At 48.6% G+C, this 19,099-nt stretch overlaps 2 protein-coding genes across 4 annotated transcripts in view; one reads left to right on the top strand and one right to left on the bottom strand.

Annotated features, from left to right (window-relative positions):
- The window catches only part of RAB37 (RAB37, member RAS oncogene family), an 81,987-nt gene that overhangs the window by 39,961 nt on the left and 22,927 nt on the right, over window positions 1-19,099 (bottom strand). The gene's annotated exons all lie outside the window — the stretch shown is intronic.
- LOC100433109 (CMRF35-like molecule 1) lies at window positions 90-18,508 on the top strand. Of its 3 annotated transcripts, none has more exons than XM_002827800.4 (7): window positions 90-253; window positions 8,712-9,050; window positions 10,429-10,492; window positions 15,033-15,145; window positions 17,275-17,297; window positions 17,628-17,765; window positions 18,241-18,508. In XM_002827800.4, exons 1-7 carry the CDS (start codon window positions 211-213, stop codon window positions 18,394-18,396), a joined length of 876 nt encoding a protein of 291 aa, XP_002827846.1. In that variant the 5' UTR covers window positions 90-210; the 3' UTR covers window positions 18,397-18,508. The 3 variants fall into 3 exon arrangements, with proteins under 3 accessions (XP_002827846.1, XP_009250284.1, XP_054391703.1); XM_009252009.3 differs by having other exon boundaries at window positions 10,384-10,492; XM_054535728.2 differs by lacking the exon at window positions 90-253 and adding an exon at window positions 8,274-8,325.

Genomic DNA, 19,099 nt, shown 5'->3' with positions numbered 1-19,099 from the left:
CAAAGTGCTAGGATTACAGGCCTGAGCCACTGTGCCCGACCAACCACCTCCTTCCTCTTTTAGTCTCATTCACCCATGGGAAGTGACTGAAGGAGGAAGTTCAAGGGCGAGAGTGAGTGCCAGCAGAAGGCTGGGAGATGGAGCGCAGTCTGTAGTTTGTTCCAGCTGCCAGGCTCCACTGAGGGGAACAGGGACCTGTCTGAAGAGAAGATGCCCCTGCTGACACTCTACCCGCTCCTCTTCTGGCTCTCAGGTGAGTGGGCCTGGGTCTGTCTTTTTGGGGAAGCTTAGCCAGCAGGAGGAGGTGGCTGACACAGGGAAGAAGGGACCCGGCCAGAAGGTGTCCTTAATGGCATGAGCCTTGTGCGTTTCATCCACATACCCACCATTCACCTAGCATTTCCGTTGCCAAGGCAGGAATACAGGGCGTGGCCTTCATAATGAAGCCAGTGCAAGGCAGAATTCCTGACCCCCAGGGGCTAATCTTGTGAAATGGACAGACTGCAGGCCCCACCGGCCAGGGAAAAGCAGAGGAGGAACACGGGCTGCTCAGGAGAGCAGGTGACTGCCTGATCCTGGACTGGGTGGTCTGTCACCTGCGTGGAGGTGTTCTGAGCAAGGGTAGGCGTCAGGGAAGAGGTGAGGCTGGAGGGCTCTGAAAGGAGGGAAGAGGGAGTTTGCTGGGCAGAGACGGAGTGGTGGTTCTAGGCATTTGGGGCAGAAGGAAATAGTAGAAGTTGCTGAGGGACCGGAAAGTTCAAGAGGAGATAAGCCTGGCAGGGACGTAGAGGAAAGGAGGGACTGAGATGTGGGCAGAGCCAGAGGGCAGGAGACACCTTAAGTTGGTGCATACAATTTTGATTAAAAATGAAGGCAGGCCAGGAAAGGAGGCTCATTCCTGTAATCCCAGCACTTTGGGAGGCTGATTGCTTGAGCTCAGGGATTCGAGACCAGCTTGGGTAACATGTGGAAACCCTGTCTCTACAAAAAGTACAAAAATTAGCCAGGTATGGTGGCATGTGCCTATGGTCCCAGCTACTTGGGAGGCTGGAGGCTGAGGCATGAGGATCACTTGAGCCCAGGAGTTGGAGGCTGCAGTGAGCTGTAATCACGCTACTGCCTTCCAGTGTGGGTGACAGAGCGAGACTCTGTTTCAAAAAAAAAAGAAAAGAAAAAAAAGAAAAAAGAAAGAAAACAAAAAAATAATTTCAAGAAGTGAGAAGTGATAAGTACTGTGAGGAAAACAGAACAAGATGATATGTTACAGTGGGACCCAGGTAGGGGGATGCTGTAAGTCAGGTGGGCTCAAACAACCCCCCTGAAGAGGGTCCCAGATGCCTGTCCGAGCCGAGACCTTGGAAAAAGAAGGAGGAAAAGGATCAGACACAGGATCGGTACCAGCTTTCCAGGCACAGGGAACAGTAGATACAAGGGCTCTTGTGTAGGAATGAGCTTGGACTGGGCACATCTGAGGAAGAGGGAGGTCAGCACGGCTTTGCCACATGCTTCAGAAGAGCCTGGTGGGGCAGATTGGAGAAAAGGTCTTGGGGCAGAAAGTGACTTGTCCAGGACTGCTAGGCTGGTACAGGAAGAGCGGGGAGTGACTCATGGACACTTGACCCCGAGTTTCAGCGTGTAAGTGGAGAAGGCAGACTTTGGGTGAGATGTTATGAAATGCATCGGCACAGTGAGACCAAGACAGCTGTAGCTGCTTTTTTTCTGACATCTGGAGCATCGGCACAGTGAGACCAAGACAGCTGTAGCTGCTTTTTTTCTGACATCTGGAGCATCGGCACAGTGAGACCAAGACAGCTGTAGCTGCTTTTTTTCTGACATCTGGAGCATCGGCACAGTGAGACCAAGACAGCTGTAGCTGCTTTTTTTCTGACATCTGGAGCATCGGCACAGTGAGACCAAGACAGCTGTAGCTGCTTTTTTTCTGACATCTGGAGCATCGGCACAGTGAGACCAAGACAGCTGTAGCTGCTTTTTTTCTGACATCTGGAGCATCGGCACAGTGAGACCAAGACAGCTGTAGCTGCTTTTTTTCTGACATCTGGAGCATCGGCACAGTGAGACCAAGACAGCTGTAGCTGCTTTTTTTCTGACAGTGAGCAGTTGTGAGAATCGTGTTGAGGGTGGGAGTGGTTTGGGACCTCTGTCTGAAGTGGGCAGAAAAGCCAGCAGGCACAGCTGTGGGCGCCCACACGGAGCCCGGATACCACTGTGAACCTTCGTGTATCAGCTCTTGCCAGCCTCTCCTGCAGAGCTTCCACCCACAAGCAGCAAGTGTGCTTACCCTGTTTCCCTCTTCTAAATAATTTATTGTTTTAAAACACCCAAGAAAAAAAATACCCATCAGGAAGTTCGTTTTCTGTGAGAAAGGAAGGTTTTCTATTTTTTTTTGAGTTGGGGTCTCAGTCTGTTGCCTAGGCTGGAGTGCAGTGGCATGATCATAGCTCACTGCAGCCTCAACTCCTGGGCTCGAGTGATCCTCCTGCCTCGGCCTTCTGAGTTGCTGGGATTAAAGGCATGAGCCACCATGCCTGGCAAGGAAGAGATTTTTTTTTTTTTTTGAGACTGAGTCTCGCTCTGTCACCCAGGCTGGAGTGCAGTGGTGCAATCTTGGCTCACTGCAACCTCCGCCTCCCGGATTCAAGTGATTCTTCTGCCTCAGCCTCCCAAGTAGCTGGGATTACAGGTGTGCCACCATGCCCGGCTAATTTTTTTTTGTATTTTTAGTAGAGATGGGGTTTTACCATGTTGGTCAGGCTGGTCTCGAACTCCTGACCTCAAGTGATCCACCCGCCTTGGCCTCCCAAAGTGTTGGTATTACAGGCGTGAGCCACCGTGCCCAGTCTCATTGTGCTTTTTTCCCATAAGTCTTTATTGTTTCTGTTAAAGTTATTCCTAGGAATTTAATACACTTTTATTGCTAATGTAAATGAGCACTTTTCTACTTTACTTTCCAACTATTTATTAGCAGTCTATAGGAAAGCCATTGATTTTTACATGCTTACTGTTTATTTAGCCACTCTATTAAATTCAATTATGAATTAAAATACTTTTCCATTTAAAATTAAAAAATTTTCTCTAACTTATCATTTCTCTTTTGATAATTATACATTTTATGTTTTTCCTTATCTTCCTATATTGATTAGAATTTCCAGGCCGGGCGCAGTGGCTCACACCTGTAATCCCAGCACTTTGGGAGGCCAAGGCAGGCGGATCAGGAGGCTAGGAGATCGAGACCATCCTGGCTACGGTGAAACCCCATCTCTACCGAAAGTACAAAGAATTAGCCGGGCGTGGTGGCGGGCACCTGTAGTCCCAGCTACTCAGGAGGCTGAGGCAGGAGAATGGTGTGAATCCAGGAGGTGGAGCTTGCAGTGAACTGAGATGGCGCCAATGCACTCCAGCCTGGGCAACAGAGCGTGACTCCATCTCAAAAAAAAACAAACAAACAAAAAAGAACTTCTAGAATCATGTTATTATATATATTGGGAATTCATGTTTTGTTTATGATTTCAATAGGCATGCCTATAGTATTTCACTGTTAAGAATAACTTGGCTGGTGGTTCATGATGGCTCAAGCCTGTAATCCCAGCACTTTGTGAGGCTGAGGCAGGCAGATCGGTTGAGTCCAGGAGTTTGAGACCAGCTTGGGCAACAAAGTGAGACCTTGTCTCTCAAAAAAAAAAAAAAAAAAAAAATTAGCCTGGTATGGTGGTGCATGCCTGTGGTCTTGTTGTCCCAGCTACATAAGAGGTTACAGCAAAAGGATCACTTGAGCCCAGGACTTGAGGCTGCAGTGACCCATGTTTGTACCAGTGCACTCCGGCCTGGGTGATGGGTGACCAAGCAAGACTCCATCTCAAAAAAAAAGAATAATTTGGCTCTTGGTTTAAGGTGTCCTAAAAGTCTTTTTAATTGTGGAAAATAAAATATACAAAAAAGTGCATAAAACTTCAATGTCCATGTTAACAAATTATTATAAAGTGCATATGAATGTCTCACACTAAGTGTGGTGCTTGCTGAGGTTTTTGATAGACAATCTTTATCAGATAAAGGCAGTTCTCTTAGTTTGCTAAGAGTTTTTAAAAAATCATTAATGAGTGTTGATTCCTATCAGGTACTTCTCTCTGCATCTAAGATGATCACACGATTTTTCTCCTTGACTCTGTTAATATGGCATATTACCCTTATTGATTTTCTTTTCTTTTTTTTTTGAGACAGAGTCTTGCTCTGTCTCCAGGCTGGAGTGCAGTGGTGTGATCTTGGCTCACTGCAACCTCCGCCTCCCGGGTTTAAGCTATTCTCCTGCCTCAGCCTCCCGAGCAGTTGGGACTACAGGCGCATACCACCACGCCCAGCTAATTTTTTGTATTTTTAGTAGAGATGGGATTTCACCATGTTGGCCAGGATTGTCTCGATCTCTTGGCCTTGTGATCCGCCCGCCTCAGACTCCCAGCGTGCTGGGATTGCAGGTGTGAACCACCGTGCCAGGCCTCCTTATTGATTTTCCTTTTTTTTTTTTTTTTGAGACGGAGTCTTGCTCTGTTGCCCAGGCTGGAGTGCAGTGGTGGGATCTCGGCTCACTGCAAGCTCCGCCTCCCAGGTTCACGCCATTCTCCTGCCTCAGCCTCCCGAGTAGCTGGGACTACAGGCGCCCACCACCACGCCTGGCTAATTTTTTGTATTTTTAGTAGAGCCAGGGTTTCACCGTGTTAGCCATGATGGTCTTGATCTCCTGACCTCCTGATCCACCTGCCTTGGCCTCCCAAAATGCTGGGATTACAGGTGTGAGCCACTGCGTCCAGCCTCCTTATTGATTTTCTAAGGTTAAAAACCATTTTGAGTGTTTGGCATAAACCCAACTTGGTGATAATGTTTTATCCTGTTTATGTATCACCACATTCCGTATGCTGATTTTTTGTTTCAGGTTTTTGCATTTATGTTAATGAGTTATATTTGCCTACAATACTTTCTTGATTTGCCCTTGTCAGGTTTTGGCATCAAGATTATGTTAATCTTGTGAAATGGATTTGGGATTTCATCTTCTTTTTCTATGCTCTGGAAAATTATCTATAAAATAGACATGATTTCTTCTTTACGTGTTTGGTAAATATTTCCATTGAAGCTGTATAGGTCTGGAGTTTTATTTTGGCTGAAGTTTTAAACAAGAGATTTGATTTATTTAAATATAATAGCTGTGGAATTATTCGGGTTTTCTATTTCTTTTGTGCTGATTTTAGCATATTGTATTTTTTTTGTTTTCTTTTTCTTTCTTTTTTTTTTTTTTTTGAGATGGAGTCTTGTTCTGTTGTTCAGGCTGGAGTGCAGTGGTGCGATCTCGGTTCACTGCAACTTCCACCTCCTGGGTTCAAGCGATTGATTCTCCTGTCTCAGCCTCCCAAGTGGCTGGGGCTACAGGTGTGTGCCACCACGCCAGGCTAATTTTTGTATTTTTAGTACAGATGGGGTTTCACCATGTTGGCCAGGCTGGTCTTGAACTCCTGACTTCAGGTGATCCACCTGCCTCGGCCTGTCACAGTGCCTGGCCTGTATAATTTTTTTTCTAGGAATTTGTTTATTCCATCTCAAATTGTAAATTCATTGGCATAACATTGTTTAAATATCCTTTTATTATTATATCCTTTTATCCTATTCATGGTTTATTAACTTTTTAATATGTGCAGGATATACAGTCATATACCACTTTTAATTTTTTTTTTTTTTTTTTTTCTGAGATGGAGTCTCACTCTGTTGCCCGGGCTGGAATGCAGTGGCACAATCTTGGCTCACTGCAACCTCCGCCTCCCAGGTTCAGACGATTCTCCCACATCAGCCTCCCAAGTAGCTGGGATTACAGGTGCACTCCACCACACCTGGTTAATTTTTGTATTTTTAGTATAGACAAGATTTCACCATGTTGCCTAGGATGGTCTCAAACTCCTGACTTTAGATGATCCACCCACCGTGGCCTCCCAAAGTGCTGGAATTACAGGTGTGAATACTGTGCCTGACCCTCTTTTGGTTTTAATTTGCATTTTTCTGGTGATCAGAGATGTTGAGCATTTAAAAATAGATCTGTTGCCCATTTATAGCTCTTCTTTTGAGAAATATCTGGTCAGATTCCTTGACCAGTTTTTAATTAGATTATTTGTTTTCTTGTTACTGATTTGTTTGAGTTCCTTATGTATTTTGGATATCAGCTCTTTGTCAGATGTATGGTTTGCAAATATTTTCTCTCACTCTGTAGGTTGTCGCTTCATTCTCTTGGTTGTTTCCTTTGCTGTGCAGAAGCTCTTTGGTTTTGTGAATCCCATTTGTCTAGTTTTGCTTTTGTTGCCCATGCTTTTGGCGTCCTCTCCAAGACACCATTGCCAAGACCAATGTTGTAGAGCTTTTCCATTAGGTTTTCTTCTGAGAGCTTTAAGTTTCAGGTCTTACATTTACATCTTCTCTATTGTGAGTTGATTTTTGTATATGTTGTGAGATAAAAGTCCGGCTTCATTCTTCTGGACGTGGATGTCGAGTTTTCCCAGCACCGTTTATTGAAGAGACTGTCTTTTCCCCATTGTGTGTTCTTGTCACAGGGCCCAATTCTTTCCGCAGGACCCGGGCTGGAGTGGAAGGAGGGCTGTGCCTTCGCATGGATCCCCTGGTCTCCAATCCAGGCTGCCGTGGTCCTCATCCCTTCCCAGGGTCTCTCTGACACTGAGGCCCTCTGTCCGCGCCATTTGTTGTTGTGCTTGAACTGCTGGTTTTTGTTTTGTTTTGTTTCGTTTTTGAGATGGAGTTTTACTCTTGTTGCCCAGGCTGGAGTGCTATGGCGCCATCTTGGCTCATTGCAACCTCTGCCTCCCGGGTTCAAGCGATTCTCTTGCCTCAGCCTCCTGAGTAGCTGGGATTACAGGCATGTGCCATCACGCCAGGCTAATTTTTGTATGTTTAGTAGAGACGGCGTTTCTCCATGTTGGTCAGGCTGATCTTGAACTCCCAACCTCAGGTTGGGAATTTATATATATATGTTCTTTTTGTTCTTTCTCTCATATTCTCACCTTTGAAAGATTCCGGATACTGGGAAATATTTCTTTACTTAAAAAAAAAAAAAGGCCGGGCGCGGTGGCTCACACCTATAATCCCAGCACTTTGGGATGGATATATATATATATATATAAATAAATATATAAATAAATAAATAAATATATAAATAAATATATATATATTTATATATATATTTTTTTCCTTTAAAATTTTTTTAAATTTTAGAGTCAGGGGGTACCTGTGCAAGTTTGTTATGTGGATATATTGCATGATGCTGAGGTTTGAGCCTCAGTCAAACCTGTCACCCAGATAGTGAACATAGTACCCAGTTGGTAGTTTTTTCAGTGCTTGCTCCCTTCCCTCCCCTGTTTTGTTCTTGCCCCCTTCCCTCCTCTGCCTGTTGTTCCCATCTTTATGTCCGTGTGTAACCAATGTTTAGCTCCCATTTATAAGTGAGAACATGTGGTATTTGGTTTTCTGTTTCTGCGTTAATTCACTTAGGATAATGGCCTCCAGCCGCATCCATGTTGCTGCAAAGGACATGATTTTGAAGGAAAACATGTATTTTAAGAAAATACAGGCCGGGTGTTGTGGGTCCCGCCTGTAATCCCAGCACTTTGTGAAGCTGAGGTGGGTGGATCGCTTGAGCCCAGGAGTTTGAGACCAGCCTGGACAACATGGCAAAATCCTGTTTCTACTAAAACTACAAAAATTAGCCAGGCATGGAAGCATGAGCCTGTAGTCCCAGCTACTCGGGAGGCTGAAGTGGGAGGATCAATTAAGCCTGGGAGGTGAAGGCTTCAGTGAGCCATGATTGAGCCATGATTTTGCCACTGCGTTCCAGCCTGGGCGACAGAGTGAGAGGCTGGCTCAAAAAAAAAAAAAAAAGAGAAAAATAAAAAAAGAAAGCAAATACTGCCTTACTGTCTATAATACCTGCTTTTCTACAAAGTGATAGTAATCAGGAGAATGTAGGATTGGCAGAAGGGTGGACAAATAGATCAATGGAACAGAATGGGAAATCCATAAATTTGCAATTTGACAAAGGGGTCAAAGCAATTCAATAAAGAAAGTGGGATCTGTGTTGTATGGATCCTATAGCACATGGAGACCAATTGCTGTTGCTGTTTTGATCAACTTCAAAGGCATTCATCCAGGGTGGTTTATTCCAGAACCACTAGAAATCATTAGGACCACCAGGACAGCCTCTCCACAGCCATCTGATGTGGCTGCCTCAGCTCGACCTCATGAGGGTCATCAGTGCTAAGAGTCAAGGTAAGACCCTGTGGAAATGGGTCTCCAGGTATTTCCTCCCCACCAGACTGGACTAACACAAAGATAGCTGCAAAAGGACATTCCTTGAAATATACAGATTACTTTGGCCGTAGGGTGGAGAGAGGGGTGAACTGCAGGAAGCTATTATTGCTTATGCCAATATTTTTATTTTTTGAGGGATCCATTGTTGTGCTCTTCAGTGATTTTCCTGGTGGCTTTGACCCAGTGGAAAGCTGAAGGACAAAAGTTTTGTATGCGGAAGGTGTATTTCTTCCTTGACAGTTATTTAACCTGTGAAACTTGGATTTGGGAGCTATTCCCTAAACAGAAAGCTGTGGCCCTGCCCTTGGGGTGGAGGTGACAGCACATGAATTTGTGTTTTCCAGGCTACTCCATTGCCACTCAAATCACCGGTCCAACAACAGTGAATGGCCTGGAGCGGGGCTCCTTGACCGTGCAGTGTGTTTACAGCTCAGGCTGGGAGACTTACTTGAAGTGGTGGTGTCGAGGAGCTATTTGGCATGACTGCAAGATCCTTGTTAAAACCACTAGATCAGAGCAGGAGGTGAAGAGGGACCGGGTGTCCATCAAGGACAATCGGAAAAACCACACATTCACTGTGACCATGGAGGATCTCATGAAAACTGATGCTGACATTTACTGGTGTGGAATTGAGAAAACTGGAACTGACCTTGGGGTCCCAGTTCAAGTGACCATTGACCCAGGTAAGAGGGAGTGTATATATGTGTGTGTCTCTCAGGGCCTGCTCTGTTCTGGTCTCTGAGGTCCTACTCAAGTGATTTAATTGTCACTGAGTGATCTATCACTTGAGTCCCGAGTCTCATAGAGCCCTGACTGACCACCTGGGACTGGGGGAGCAGGGCCTCTCTTCAATGCCCCCATGGCTTCCAGGGCTCCCTCCACGATGGGATTAAGCCTTTCTAGGCACATTTTTTACCTCTGCACAGCTCAGTGCCTGAGGACAAGGTGATGGTCCCAGTTTCAGCCCATGGGCCAAAGGGATGCCTTCCCATGGTACCCAGAGACCCCAATCCTTGCCATTGCTTTTTGGAGACCTCTGGTGCCCAGGTGTGTCCTGCTTTTGGTGGAGTTCTGGGCTGGGGCTTCATAGCTGCTGTTCCCACTTCCCATTCCATATCTAACCTGGTGGTAAAAGAGGCTTAGCATAGTCGGGGTGCTGGGGTCTAATTCCCAAGTCCAGAAAGGTCTTCACAGTCAAACGGCTGCATTCCTGGTCCCTGACATCCCACCATGAGCCATTTGTGCATGTGGACTTAATGATGTTTCTTCCTATGTCCTTCTAGAATGCAGACACTCCTGGGAGGGTCAGCTCAGGGGTCCCAGTGCCTCGGTTTGCATGGGTTTATTTGTCGGGCTTGTTCTGCCGTCCCTCAGAAGTTGAGCAGGACAGCTCAAGGGCCCTTGTGGCATGGAAGGAGCACCACAGTCCTTGGGGCCCCAGGTTGCACCTGGAGCCTCTGGGGCATGTTCTAGTTTGCAAAGTGCTGAACGTGCACTGTCTCAATGAGTCCTCACAATACCCCTGAGAAGGGGGCATCCCCATCATTGAAGCTTTGTAATTTGCCCAAAGTCAAGGTTCTTCCTGAATATGATGATTTCATTCAGGGCCAGTCCTGACCTTTGATGTCACACATCTAGGGTCACTGTGCAAGTTCCCACTCTGCTCCTGTTGTTTCTGGATAAATAGGGCTGGGGGTGGAGACTGACCAAGGCACTGTCATAAGCTGCAGGGTTGCTCAAGTTCAGCTGGTCTGCAGCTGCCCTTAGGCTCTTCCCAGCCCCCTCTAACCCTCCCAGGGCCAGCTCAGCGTCCTCCCTGGACCCTGCCCAGCCCCACCTGCCTCAGGCTCTGGAGTCTCCTAGAGACCAGGGAGACATGAGTGGTCCAGGCTGCAGCCCCTTCCCATAGCAGCAGTCCAGACCCCCGCCCAGGCTCAGAGCTGTGTGCAGGGCTGCAGGCGGGCTCATGGGCAGGGGCGTCTGTGATCTGGTCTATACATCAAGCATCAACTACAGCATCGACTGCTGCCCCCACCACGCCTACCTCCACTACGTTTATAGCACCAGTTACCCAGGAAGAAACTAGCAGCTCCCCAACTCTGACCGGCCACCACTTGGACAACAGGTAAGCCAGCTCTGGTTCCACTGTGGCCTACTTGGCCCAAACTCCTCCAATGGAGAACTCTTTGAAGTCCCAGTTTCCAGCCTGAGCTTTCTCTGGGGCCTGCATGCTCCTTGGTGAGGATGAGGAAGCTGGGAGCCCTTCCCACTTGCTGTTAGGCCACACGGTGTCCTTTCAGTCTCCACAGATCCTTCATTCTGCAGCTTAGTGCTGTTTGTAGGTTCATTCATTCATTCGCCCCACTTTTACTGTGTTATAATAACTTCTACATGGCTGCACCATGCTGAGCTCCGAGGACACAGACATGGACTGTCCTCGTGGAGCTCAGTGTGGGAAACGGATGAGTTGGCAGTCAGTGAGGATGGTGTGGCTCATGTGAGTGTGGGCGTGGGGTCATGGAGCCGCAGGGATGGCTCTTGGTCCAACTTCTGGGAGGACAAGGAAAGGAGGGCTTGGGGAAGTCCTGTTTCCCTTAATTTTCCTCTGATTACTATTATGGCAAGAACAGTGATGCCGATAGTTTCTCACATCTCTAGAGCACCTGGCAGCTCACAAAAGGCTTTCCTGTGCATTATTTTGTTTTCTTTGACCTTTCCTACAACCACCCCATGTGGAAGAACGGGCAGATACAAATGTTCCCATTTTACAGAAGAAGAAACTGAGCCTCAGTCCCTTCCTCAGTGAAGGGTGGTGCTGGAGCTTGGATGGAAGTCTCTGGGCTCTACACCATAGCTTGGGTCACGCCTCTTAGTGCCCTGCCCAACCATCTGCAGTCAGCTGGGCTTTCTAGAAGTGGAACGTGCCCTTTAATTTCCTCCTTTCACTCTCCTTGGCCCTCTTGACTTTGTTTTTAGGTCTGCCAAGTGCCAAGTTCTCCTATTGCTGGGACCTTGCCACAAAATCCCTGTGGGAGGTCCCCGGTATTCTAACCACCTGAGACCCTTCAACTCCTCCTCTCCCATTTGCCTTCTGTTTTTTTTTTTTTTTGAAATTAAACTTTGTAAAGTTTTCTTTTTTTATTTTTAGACAGAGTGTTGCTCTGTAGCTCCGACTTGAGTGCATGGTGCCATCTTGGCTCACTGCAACCTCTGCCTCTCATGTTCAAGCGATTCTCACGCCTCAGTCTCCTGAGTAGCTGGGGGAACTACAGTCGCCCACCACCATGCCCAACTAATTGTTTTTTGTTTTTGTTTTTGTTTTTTTGACGGATTCTCACTTTGTTGCCCAGGTTGGAGTGCAGTAGTATGATCTCAGCTCACTGCAACCTCCGCCTCCCGGGTTCATGTGATTCTCGGACCTCAGCTTCCCGAGTAGCCGGGACTACAGGCATGAGCCACCATACCCAGCCAATTTTTAGTAGCGATGGGATTTTGCTATATTGGCCAAGCTGGTCTCCAACTCCTGTCCTCATTTGATTTGCCCACCTCAGCCTCCCAAAGTGCTGAGATTACAAGCATGAGCCATCTTGCTTTGTCCCTATTTTTCTTTTTCCTAAGCAAACCAATACAGGATATCCTCTGATTTGAAAGTTTATTTTCTACCAAACTGTTTTGAATAAATAATAGTTAAGGTTATTTATTTATTTCTTATTTTATGAATTGAAGCCTTATGTAAGTGCCCGATTAGGGCCTTTGATTAGCATGAGATGGTTTGTTCACTCATTTATTGAACACATAACTCTTGAGCAGTCACTCTAGCCTGTCACTGTTTAAGGGAATTAAAAAGGGTACAAGAATGGACCAAATAATCAAAATGCCTGCCCTCGAGGTACTTACAATCTAGAGCTAATTAGTGCAACCAAATAGGGTTGACACAATTAATTGACTGATGAATTTCTTTCTCAAATTTCTGCACATCCAATGATGAAGGAGATAGTCCTTACGTTAGTTTGCTTGGGTTGCCCCTAACAAAATACCACAGGATGGGGGCTTAAATCACAAAAATTTATTTTCTCACAATTCTGCAGGCTAAAAGTCTGAGATCAAGGGGTCCACAAGGTTGGTTTCTTCTGAGCTTTCTCAGCTTGTAGATGGCTGTCTTTTTCCTATGTGTTCACGTGGTCGTCCCTCTGCGTGTGTCTGTGTCCTGATCTCTTCTAATGACACCAGTCATAATGGATTAGGGCCTGCCCCAGTGACCTCACTTAACCTCAATCACCTCTTTAAAGATCCTATCTTTAAATACAATCATATTCTGAGATACTAGAGGGTGGGACTTCAACATATGGATTGGGGTGGGTGGTGGTGGTGTACAATCCAGCCCAGCCCACAACAATTTTTTTTGTTGTTTGTTTGTTTTGAGACGGAGTGTCGCTCTGTCACCCATGCTGGAGTGCAGTGGCAGGATCTCGGCTCACTGCAACCTATGCCTCCTGGGTTCAAGTGATTCTCCTGCCTCAGCCCCCCAAGCAGCTGGGAATAGCCAGGATTACAGGCACGCACCACCACACCCGGCTAATATTTTGTATTTTTATTAGAGACGGGGTTTCGCCATGTTGGCCAGGCTGGTCTCGAACTCCCGACCTCATGTGATCTGCCCGCCTCGGCCTCCCAAAGTGCTGGGATTACAGGTGTGAGCCACCGCACCCGGTCGAGTGATTCTTGAGCAAAGACTGGAAGAGGTGAGAGAGTGAGCCACACAGAGCTCTGGAGGGAGCATGTTCCTGGAGAAAAATGCAACTGGAATAAGGTTCTTAAGGTGGGAGTGTGCCTGGAATATTTGAGGAGCAGCAGGAAGTGAGGCTGGAGTGAAGCAGGCAGGGGTGAGCCATAAGCAGGAGTCTAGGCCATTGTCAGCCCTGGCCATTTTCATGGGCTGAAATGGGGCTGTTATGGGATTTATTTATTTATTTATTTAATTTTTGTTTGTTTGTTTATTTATTTATTTATTTATTTATTGAGACAGGGTCTTGCTCTGTCGACTAGGCTGGAGTGCAGTGACGCGATCTCAGCTCACTGCATCTTCCGCCTCCTGGGTTCAAGCAATTCTCCCACCTCAGCCTCCTAAGTAGCTGGGACTACAGACGCACGCCACCCGACCCGGCTAATTTTTGTATTTTTTGGTAGAGATGGAGTTTCACCATGTTGGTCAGGCTGGTCTCAAGCTCCTGATCTCAAGTGATCTGCCTACTTCAGCCTCCCAAGTTGCTGGGATTACAGGTATGAGCCACTGTGCCTGGCCTGTTGCAGAATTTTGAGCAAGAGAGGGGGGTGCTTTGACATTTGGTTCACAGGCCCCCCGGCTGCTGTGGCAATGATCCACTCCAGTAGGGCCTGTCAGTGTCCTGTGGTTGCCAAAGCAAAAGAAATACGTTCTCTCACAGCTAACGAGGCCAGGAATTGGAAATCAAGGTGTCACCAGGGCTGTTTCTACCCTGGGGGCTCAAAAGGAGCATCTGTCTCATGCCTCTGTTCCAGCTGCTGGTGGGCGCCTGCTATCCTTTGTGTTCCCGGGCTTGTGGCGGCATCACTCTGATCCCTGTCTCTGTCGTCTCATGGTCTTCTTCCTGTGTGTGTTTATGTGTCCACATTTCCCTCTTGTAAGGACACCAGTCGCTGGATCAGAGCCCATGCTAATCAACTATGACCTCATCTTAACTTGATTACATCCACAGATAGGTCACATTCACGGGTCTGAGTGGATGTGAATTCGAGGGGAAGAGGACGCCATTCAACTCAGTAGAGAGGGCAGGTGTAGAGGCAGGAGGTGTTTTAGGAGTCTGCTGCCCTACAATTTCTGTTAGGCTTCTAGGCACATTAAAACCACCTCATGGAACCCTTTTCTCCTTTTAAAAACTATCTTTTGTTAAGGCCGGGCGCTGTGGCTCACTCCTGTAATCCCAGGACTTTGGGAGGCCGAGGTGGGCAGATCATGAGGTTAGGAGTTCGAGACCAGCCTGGCCTACATGGTGAAATCCTGTCTCTACTAAAAATACAAAAATTAGCTAGGTGTGGTGGTGGGTGCCTGTAATCCCAGCTACTTGGGAGGCTGAGGCAGGAGAATCTCTTGAACCTGGGAGGTGGAGGTTGCAGTGAGCCGAGATCGTGCCACTGTACTCCAGCCTGGGTGACAGAGCGAGACTCTGTCTCAAAAAAACGAAAAACAAAGAAAACCAAAAACAACTATCTTTTGTTAAAATTCTTAAATTTTAAAAACTTTTATTTTAGCTTCAGGGGTACATGTACAGGTTTGTTATATCGGTAAATTTCATGTCACCTGGGTTTTGTGTACAGATTATTTTGTCACCCAGGTAATAGCTATAGTACCCAATAGGTAGTTTGTAGTTTTTTGGTTCTTTCCTTCCTCCCACACTCCATCCTCAAGTAGGCCCTGGTGTCTCTTGTTCCGTTCCCTTCTTTGTGTCTATGTGTACTCATTGTAAACCCATCTTTGAGGATCTCCAGCAGTGAGGGTTCCCAGGCTGCAAATTACAGACCTGCAGCTCATCAGGTGTGTGGCCCTCCCCTGCTGCTGGGTGGGTGGGATTGGGCTGAGAGGCAGATGGTGAGCCTGGGATGCAGGGGACGCTTGCCATTGTTTCTAGGCACAACCTCCTGAAGCTCAGTGTCCTCCTGCCCCTCATCTTCACCATATTGCTGCTGCTTTCGGTGGCCGCCTCGCTCTTGGCTTGGAGGATGATGAAGCGCCAGCAGAAAGGTGAGAGGACCTGGGTGAGGCTGGGCTGAGACTGGGCCAGGTGGCTGGGGGTGTGGCATCTGGGAGCTATCTGGTCCAAGGGATTACCCGCACAATCTGGAAAGGGCACAGTCCAAAGGCCCTCGGCACCTGGCATTGCCAGGGGACCGGGAGGCGCCCTGGAGCTTGTAGGGGAGCCCCAGGAGGTTTTGGCATTCGCCGCCTGCTCTGCACCTCCGTCCTTCCCCTTCTCTTCTCTCTGATCCACCTCCCTCTCTCTTTCCTGGATTGACTCTTGGTGGCAGAGGTGGCAATGGTCTTAGGTGGGTGGTCCAGTCTGGGCTGTCTAGACTAGATGCTACAGTTGGGTCTATGTGGTTGTCAAGGAGGTACTGAGCTGACATGGAATGGGGAGGGAGAAACAGACACAAACACACCAGTGGATGTACACACACACGCGCAGTCATGGGCACACACACTACATGGATCCCACAGTGCATGTGCACTCATCACATTACACAAGCATGCACACACACACACACACAGCCCTCCGAGTCTGATCAGGAAATTGGAATGGCCTTTCCTTCTGTCCTTCCCCTGCCCACTGCACTTTCCCAGGCTGACCTACTTGCCCTGTGTGAACTAGCTCTTCAGGGAGGAGCCTCTTGGCGCAGGAGTCTACACTTACAGATCATGAGGCCTGGCCTCAACCAAACCCCAATTGTGTGAGAATGTGGCTTCACTTCCACATTCTCTCACAATTGTACCTCTTTCTCTTCTAGAACAGCTGGGTCCTAGCTCTCAAGGGGTTCCCTCCAACACTTCTCCCTCCCCACAGCCTGAGAAATCTTTCTCCTGGGAAGAGGGGAGCCTGACTCTCTGTTAGTTTGTTTTCTGTGATGCTTTTTTAAAAATTAGAGCCTGACTCTTATTCATCACTTTTTCTCCCAAATGTATTGCCCATGGCCTAAGGTCTAAGTGCTTTCTGTGTTCTCCAGCATCTAGACTTTTGAAACCAGGGGAAAACCCCTCATTTCTTTGTTGTCCCTAGAGCAGGGATGTGGGGGCGATGGCCGGAGAGGGGAGAAAGAAGGCAGAGACCAGCAACCACCTGAAAATCGGTCCCAGTGGAAAAACAATCCAATCCAATTGCCGGGTGCAGTGGCTCATGCCTATAATCCCAGCACTTAGGGAGGCTGAGGCGGGTGGATCACTTGAGGTCAGGAGTTCGAGACCAGCCTGGCCAACATGGTGAAACCCCTTCTCTACTAAAAATACAAAAAATTAGCTGGATGTGGTGGCACACACCTGTAGTTCCAGCTACTCAGGAGGCTGAGGCAGGAGAATCACTTGAACCCAAGAGGTGGAGGTTGCAGTGAGCCAAGATCATGCCATTGCCCTCCAGCATGGGCGGCAAGAGAGAAGCTCCATCTCAAAACAAAACCAAACAAAACCAAACCAAACAAAATCGGTCCCTACTGTGCCGACCCAGCTTGCACATTCTACTCGGGGTTGGAGGGCAGCTTGGGGCAATCCTGTCTCTGCAGACAACTTTTACTGATGGAGCACCACCTGCCCAGCACAGCCAAGCACCCAGGTTGTAAGGAAGGGACAGACCCAGCCACCCTGCAGCTTATAGCCCACCTGAGGACTAACTAGAATTCAGTAGGATGAAGATGATGAGACAGACATAAAGCAAGTGCCCCCCGGGGGCCCGGGAGGGGGATTAGACAGCCTGGGTAGCTGCAGAAGGCAGGCATGACTTTGAATTGACCCCTGAAGGATGAATCAGGTAGAGAGACACGGTGGAATTCCAGGCCGAGTTGGGATTCTGCAGAAGCAAACTTACTCCCAGGGGAGCCGATGGCTGGCAGGGCCACCCGATCAGCTGAGTGCACAGTTCTATGATGTGGGGAGCAGGGGGCTGGGGTGTCCCTCTTTTTCAGGTGGAGAAGTGAAAGGTCAGAGAGGTGACATGACCAATGTCACAGAGTGTGTCATCTGAGGAATCAGAATTAGAACCAGGTCCCTGTCTCTGAGCCTGGACCCAATTCACCTCTTTTCTTCCATATTTCTCTTCCCTAGACCTGGGGATTCTTGTGAGTCTGGGGAATGGGCTTTCTAATTCTGAATTGTTGTTTGTCTTTTAGTGGCCGGAATGTCCCCAGAGCAGGTAAGATAGCCCCCAAGGTCAGACCAGAGAGACCAGGCAGCTTCTTTCCCCTTCCTCATTTTCCATCCCTCAGAAGGTCCAAAATATCAGATAAGTCCTATGCCAAAGTATCCTGTTCTCATGGCCCCCTGCAGGGCCTGGGGGCTGAGGGCCTGGAAACAGCCAGGGGGACAAGGGCTGAGGGGTACGGGAGCCTGAGAAGTGGGGGGCACAGAGAGAAACGGGAGAGGGGCACCTGGGGAAGCGGAGAGGCTCTTGTCCCACCGCGGAAAAGGAACCAGTGTCCACAGACAGATCTTGTGACTCCCCAGCCTGTGTTCCCTGTCCCAGGTACCGCAGCCGCTGGAGGGTGACCTCTGCTATGCAGACCTGACCCTGCAGCTGGCCGGAACCTCCCCCCAAAAGGCTACCACGAAGCTCTCCTTCTCTGCCCAGGCTGACCAGGTGGAAGTGGAATATGTCACCATGGTGCGTTCTCCGTGGGGGCTGCTGTGAGGCTGGGGCAGGGGGGCACAGGCCTGCCGTCGCGCCCCGTTGGAGGGTGGGCTTTCTCCCGCTCATGTGGGCATAGAGGAGGCGGGTGTGGGACAAAGCCATAGTCACTGCAGGACTCGCCTAGGAGCTCCCCCAGGCAAGTCTCAGTCCTGGGGACACAGGGACTGGCCAAATACGGTCCCCACGCTGGGCAGCAGAGTCCCAGACAGGCTGAGTGACTTGGGATTCCACAGAAAATGTGCTGCCCTGGTGCAGGGTTGGGGGAGAATCTGTTCTGTTATGGTTGACGCTCAGGGTGCTTAGCAGAGTGAGGGGGGAAGCTGGAGGGCTTGAGAGGGATCAGAAGCCCTGAAGGGTCCACCCCCACTAGCCTCCTCCGACGGCTCCTCTGCCCCGTGACCGTCACTTCCTGCTGTCCTCTCTGACCTGGCGCCCGCCTTTGCTGCAGGCTCCCTTGCCGAAGGAGGACATTTCCTATGCATCTCTGACCTTGGGTGCTGAGGATCAGGAGCCAACCTACTGCAACATGGGCCACCTCAGTAGCCACATCCCCGGCGGGGGCCCTGAGGAGCCCACGGAATACAGCACCATCAGCAGGCCTTAGCCTGCACTCCAGGCTCCTTCTTGGACCCCAGGCTGTGAGCACACTCCTGCCTCTTCGACCGTCTGTCCTCTGTTCCCCTCATCGGGACCAACCCGGGGACTGGTGCCTCTGCCTGATCAGCCAGCATTGCCCCCAGCTCTGGCTTGGGCTTGGGGCCAAGTCTCAGGGGGCTTCTAGGAGTTGGGGTTTTCTAAACATCCCCTCCTCTCCTACATAGTTGAGGAGGGGGCTGGGGATATGCTCTGGGGCTTTCATGGGAATGATGAAGATGATAATGATAAAAATGTTGTGATTATTATCATGAAGTATCATCATCATAATACAATGAAACTTTATTTATTGCCTACCACATTATGGGCTGAATAATGGCCCCCAAAGATATCTGTGTCCTAATCCTCCGAAACTGTGACTGTTACCTTCTGCGGCAGAAAGGGACTGTGCAGACGTATGTAAGTTAAGGACTTTGAGGTAGGGAGGTTATTCTTGCTGATTCAGGTGGGCCCAAAATATCACCACAAGGGTCCTCATAAGAAGGAGGCCAGAAGGTCAAAGAGGAAGAGACAGCGTGATGATGGAAGTGGACATGGGTGTGATGTGAGCAGGGGCCATGACTGCCGCAGCCTTCAGATGCCAGAAAGGGAAAGGAACGGATTCCCCCGCCTGGAGCCTCCAAAAGAAACCAGCCCTGCCCACGCCTTGACTT

Source organism: Pongo abelii, chromosome 19 (genome assembly GCF_028885655.2).
Source record: "Pongo abelii isolate AG06213 chromosome 19, NHGRI_mPonAbe1-v2.0_pri, whole genome shotgun sequence".
NCBI lineage: Eukaryota > Metazoa > Chordata > Mammalia > Primates > Hominidae > Pongo > Pongo abelii.
This window is presented reverse-complemented; position numbering and strand designations above follow the sequence as displayed.

Coding starts and splice junctions, on each gene's coding strand:
- LOC100433109 (XM_009252009.3), top strand. CDS start 211: ATGCCCCTGCTGACACTCTACCCGCTCCTCTTCTGGCTCTCAG. Junction 9,051..10,383: donor TCAAGTGACCATTGACCCAG/GTAAGAGGGAGT, acceptor CATCAACTACAG/CATCGACTGCTGCCCCCACC. Junction 15,146..17,274: donor GATGAAGCGCCAGCAGAAAG/GTGAGAGGACCT, acceptor TTTGTCTTTTAG/TGGCCGGAATGTCCCCAGAG.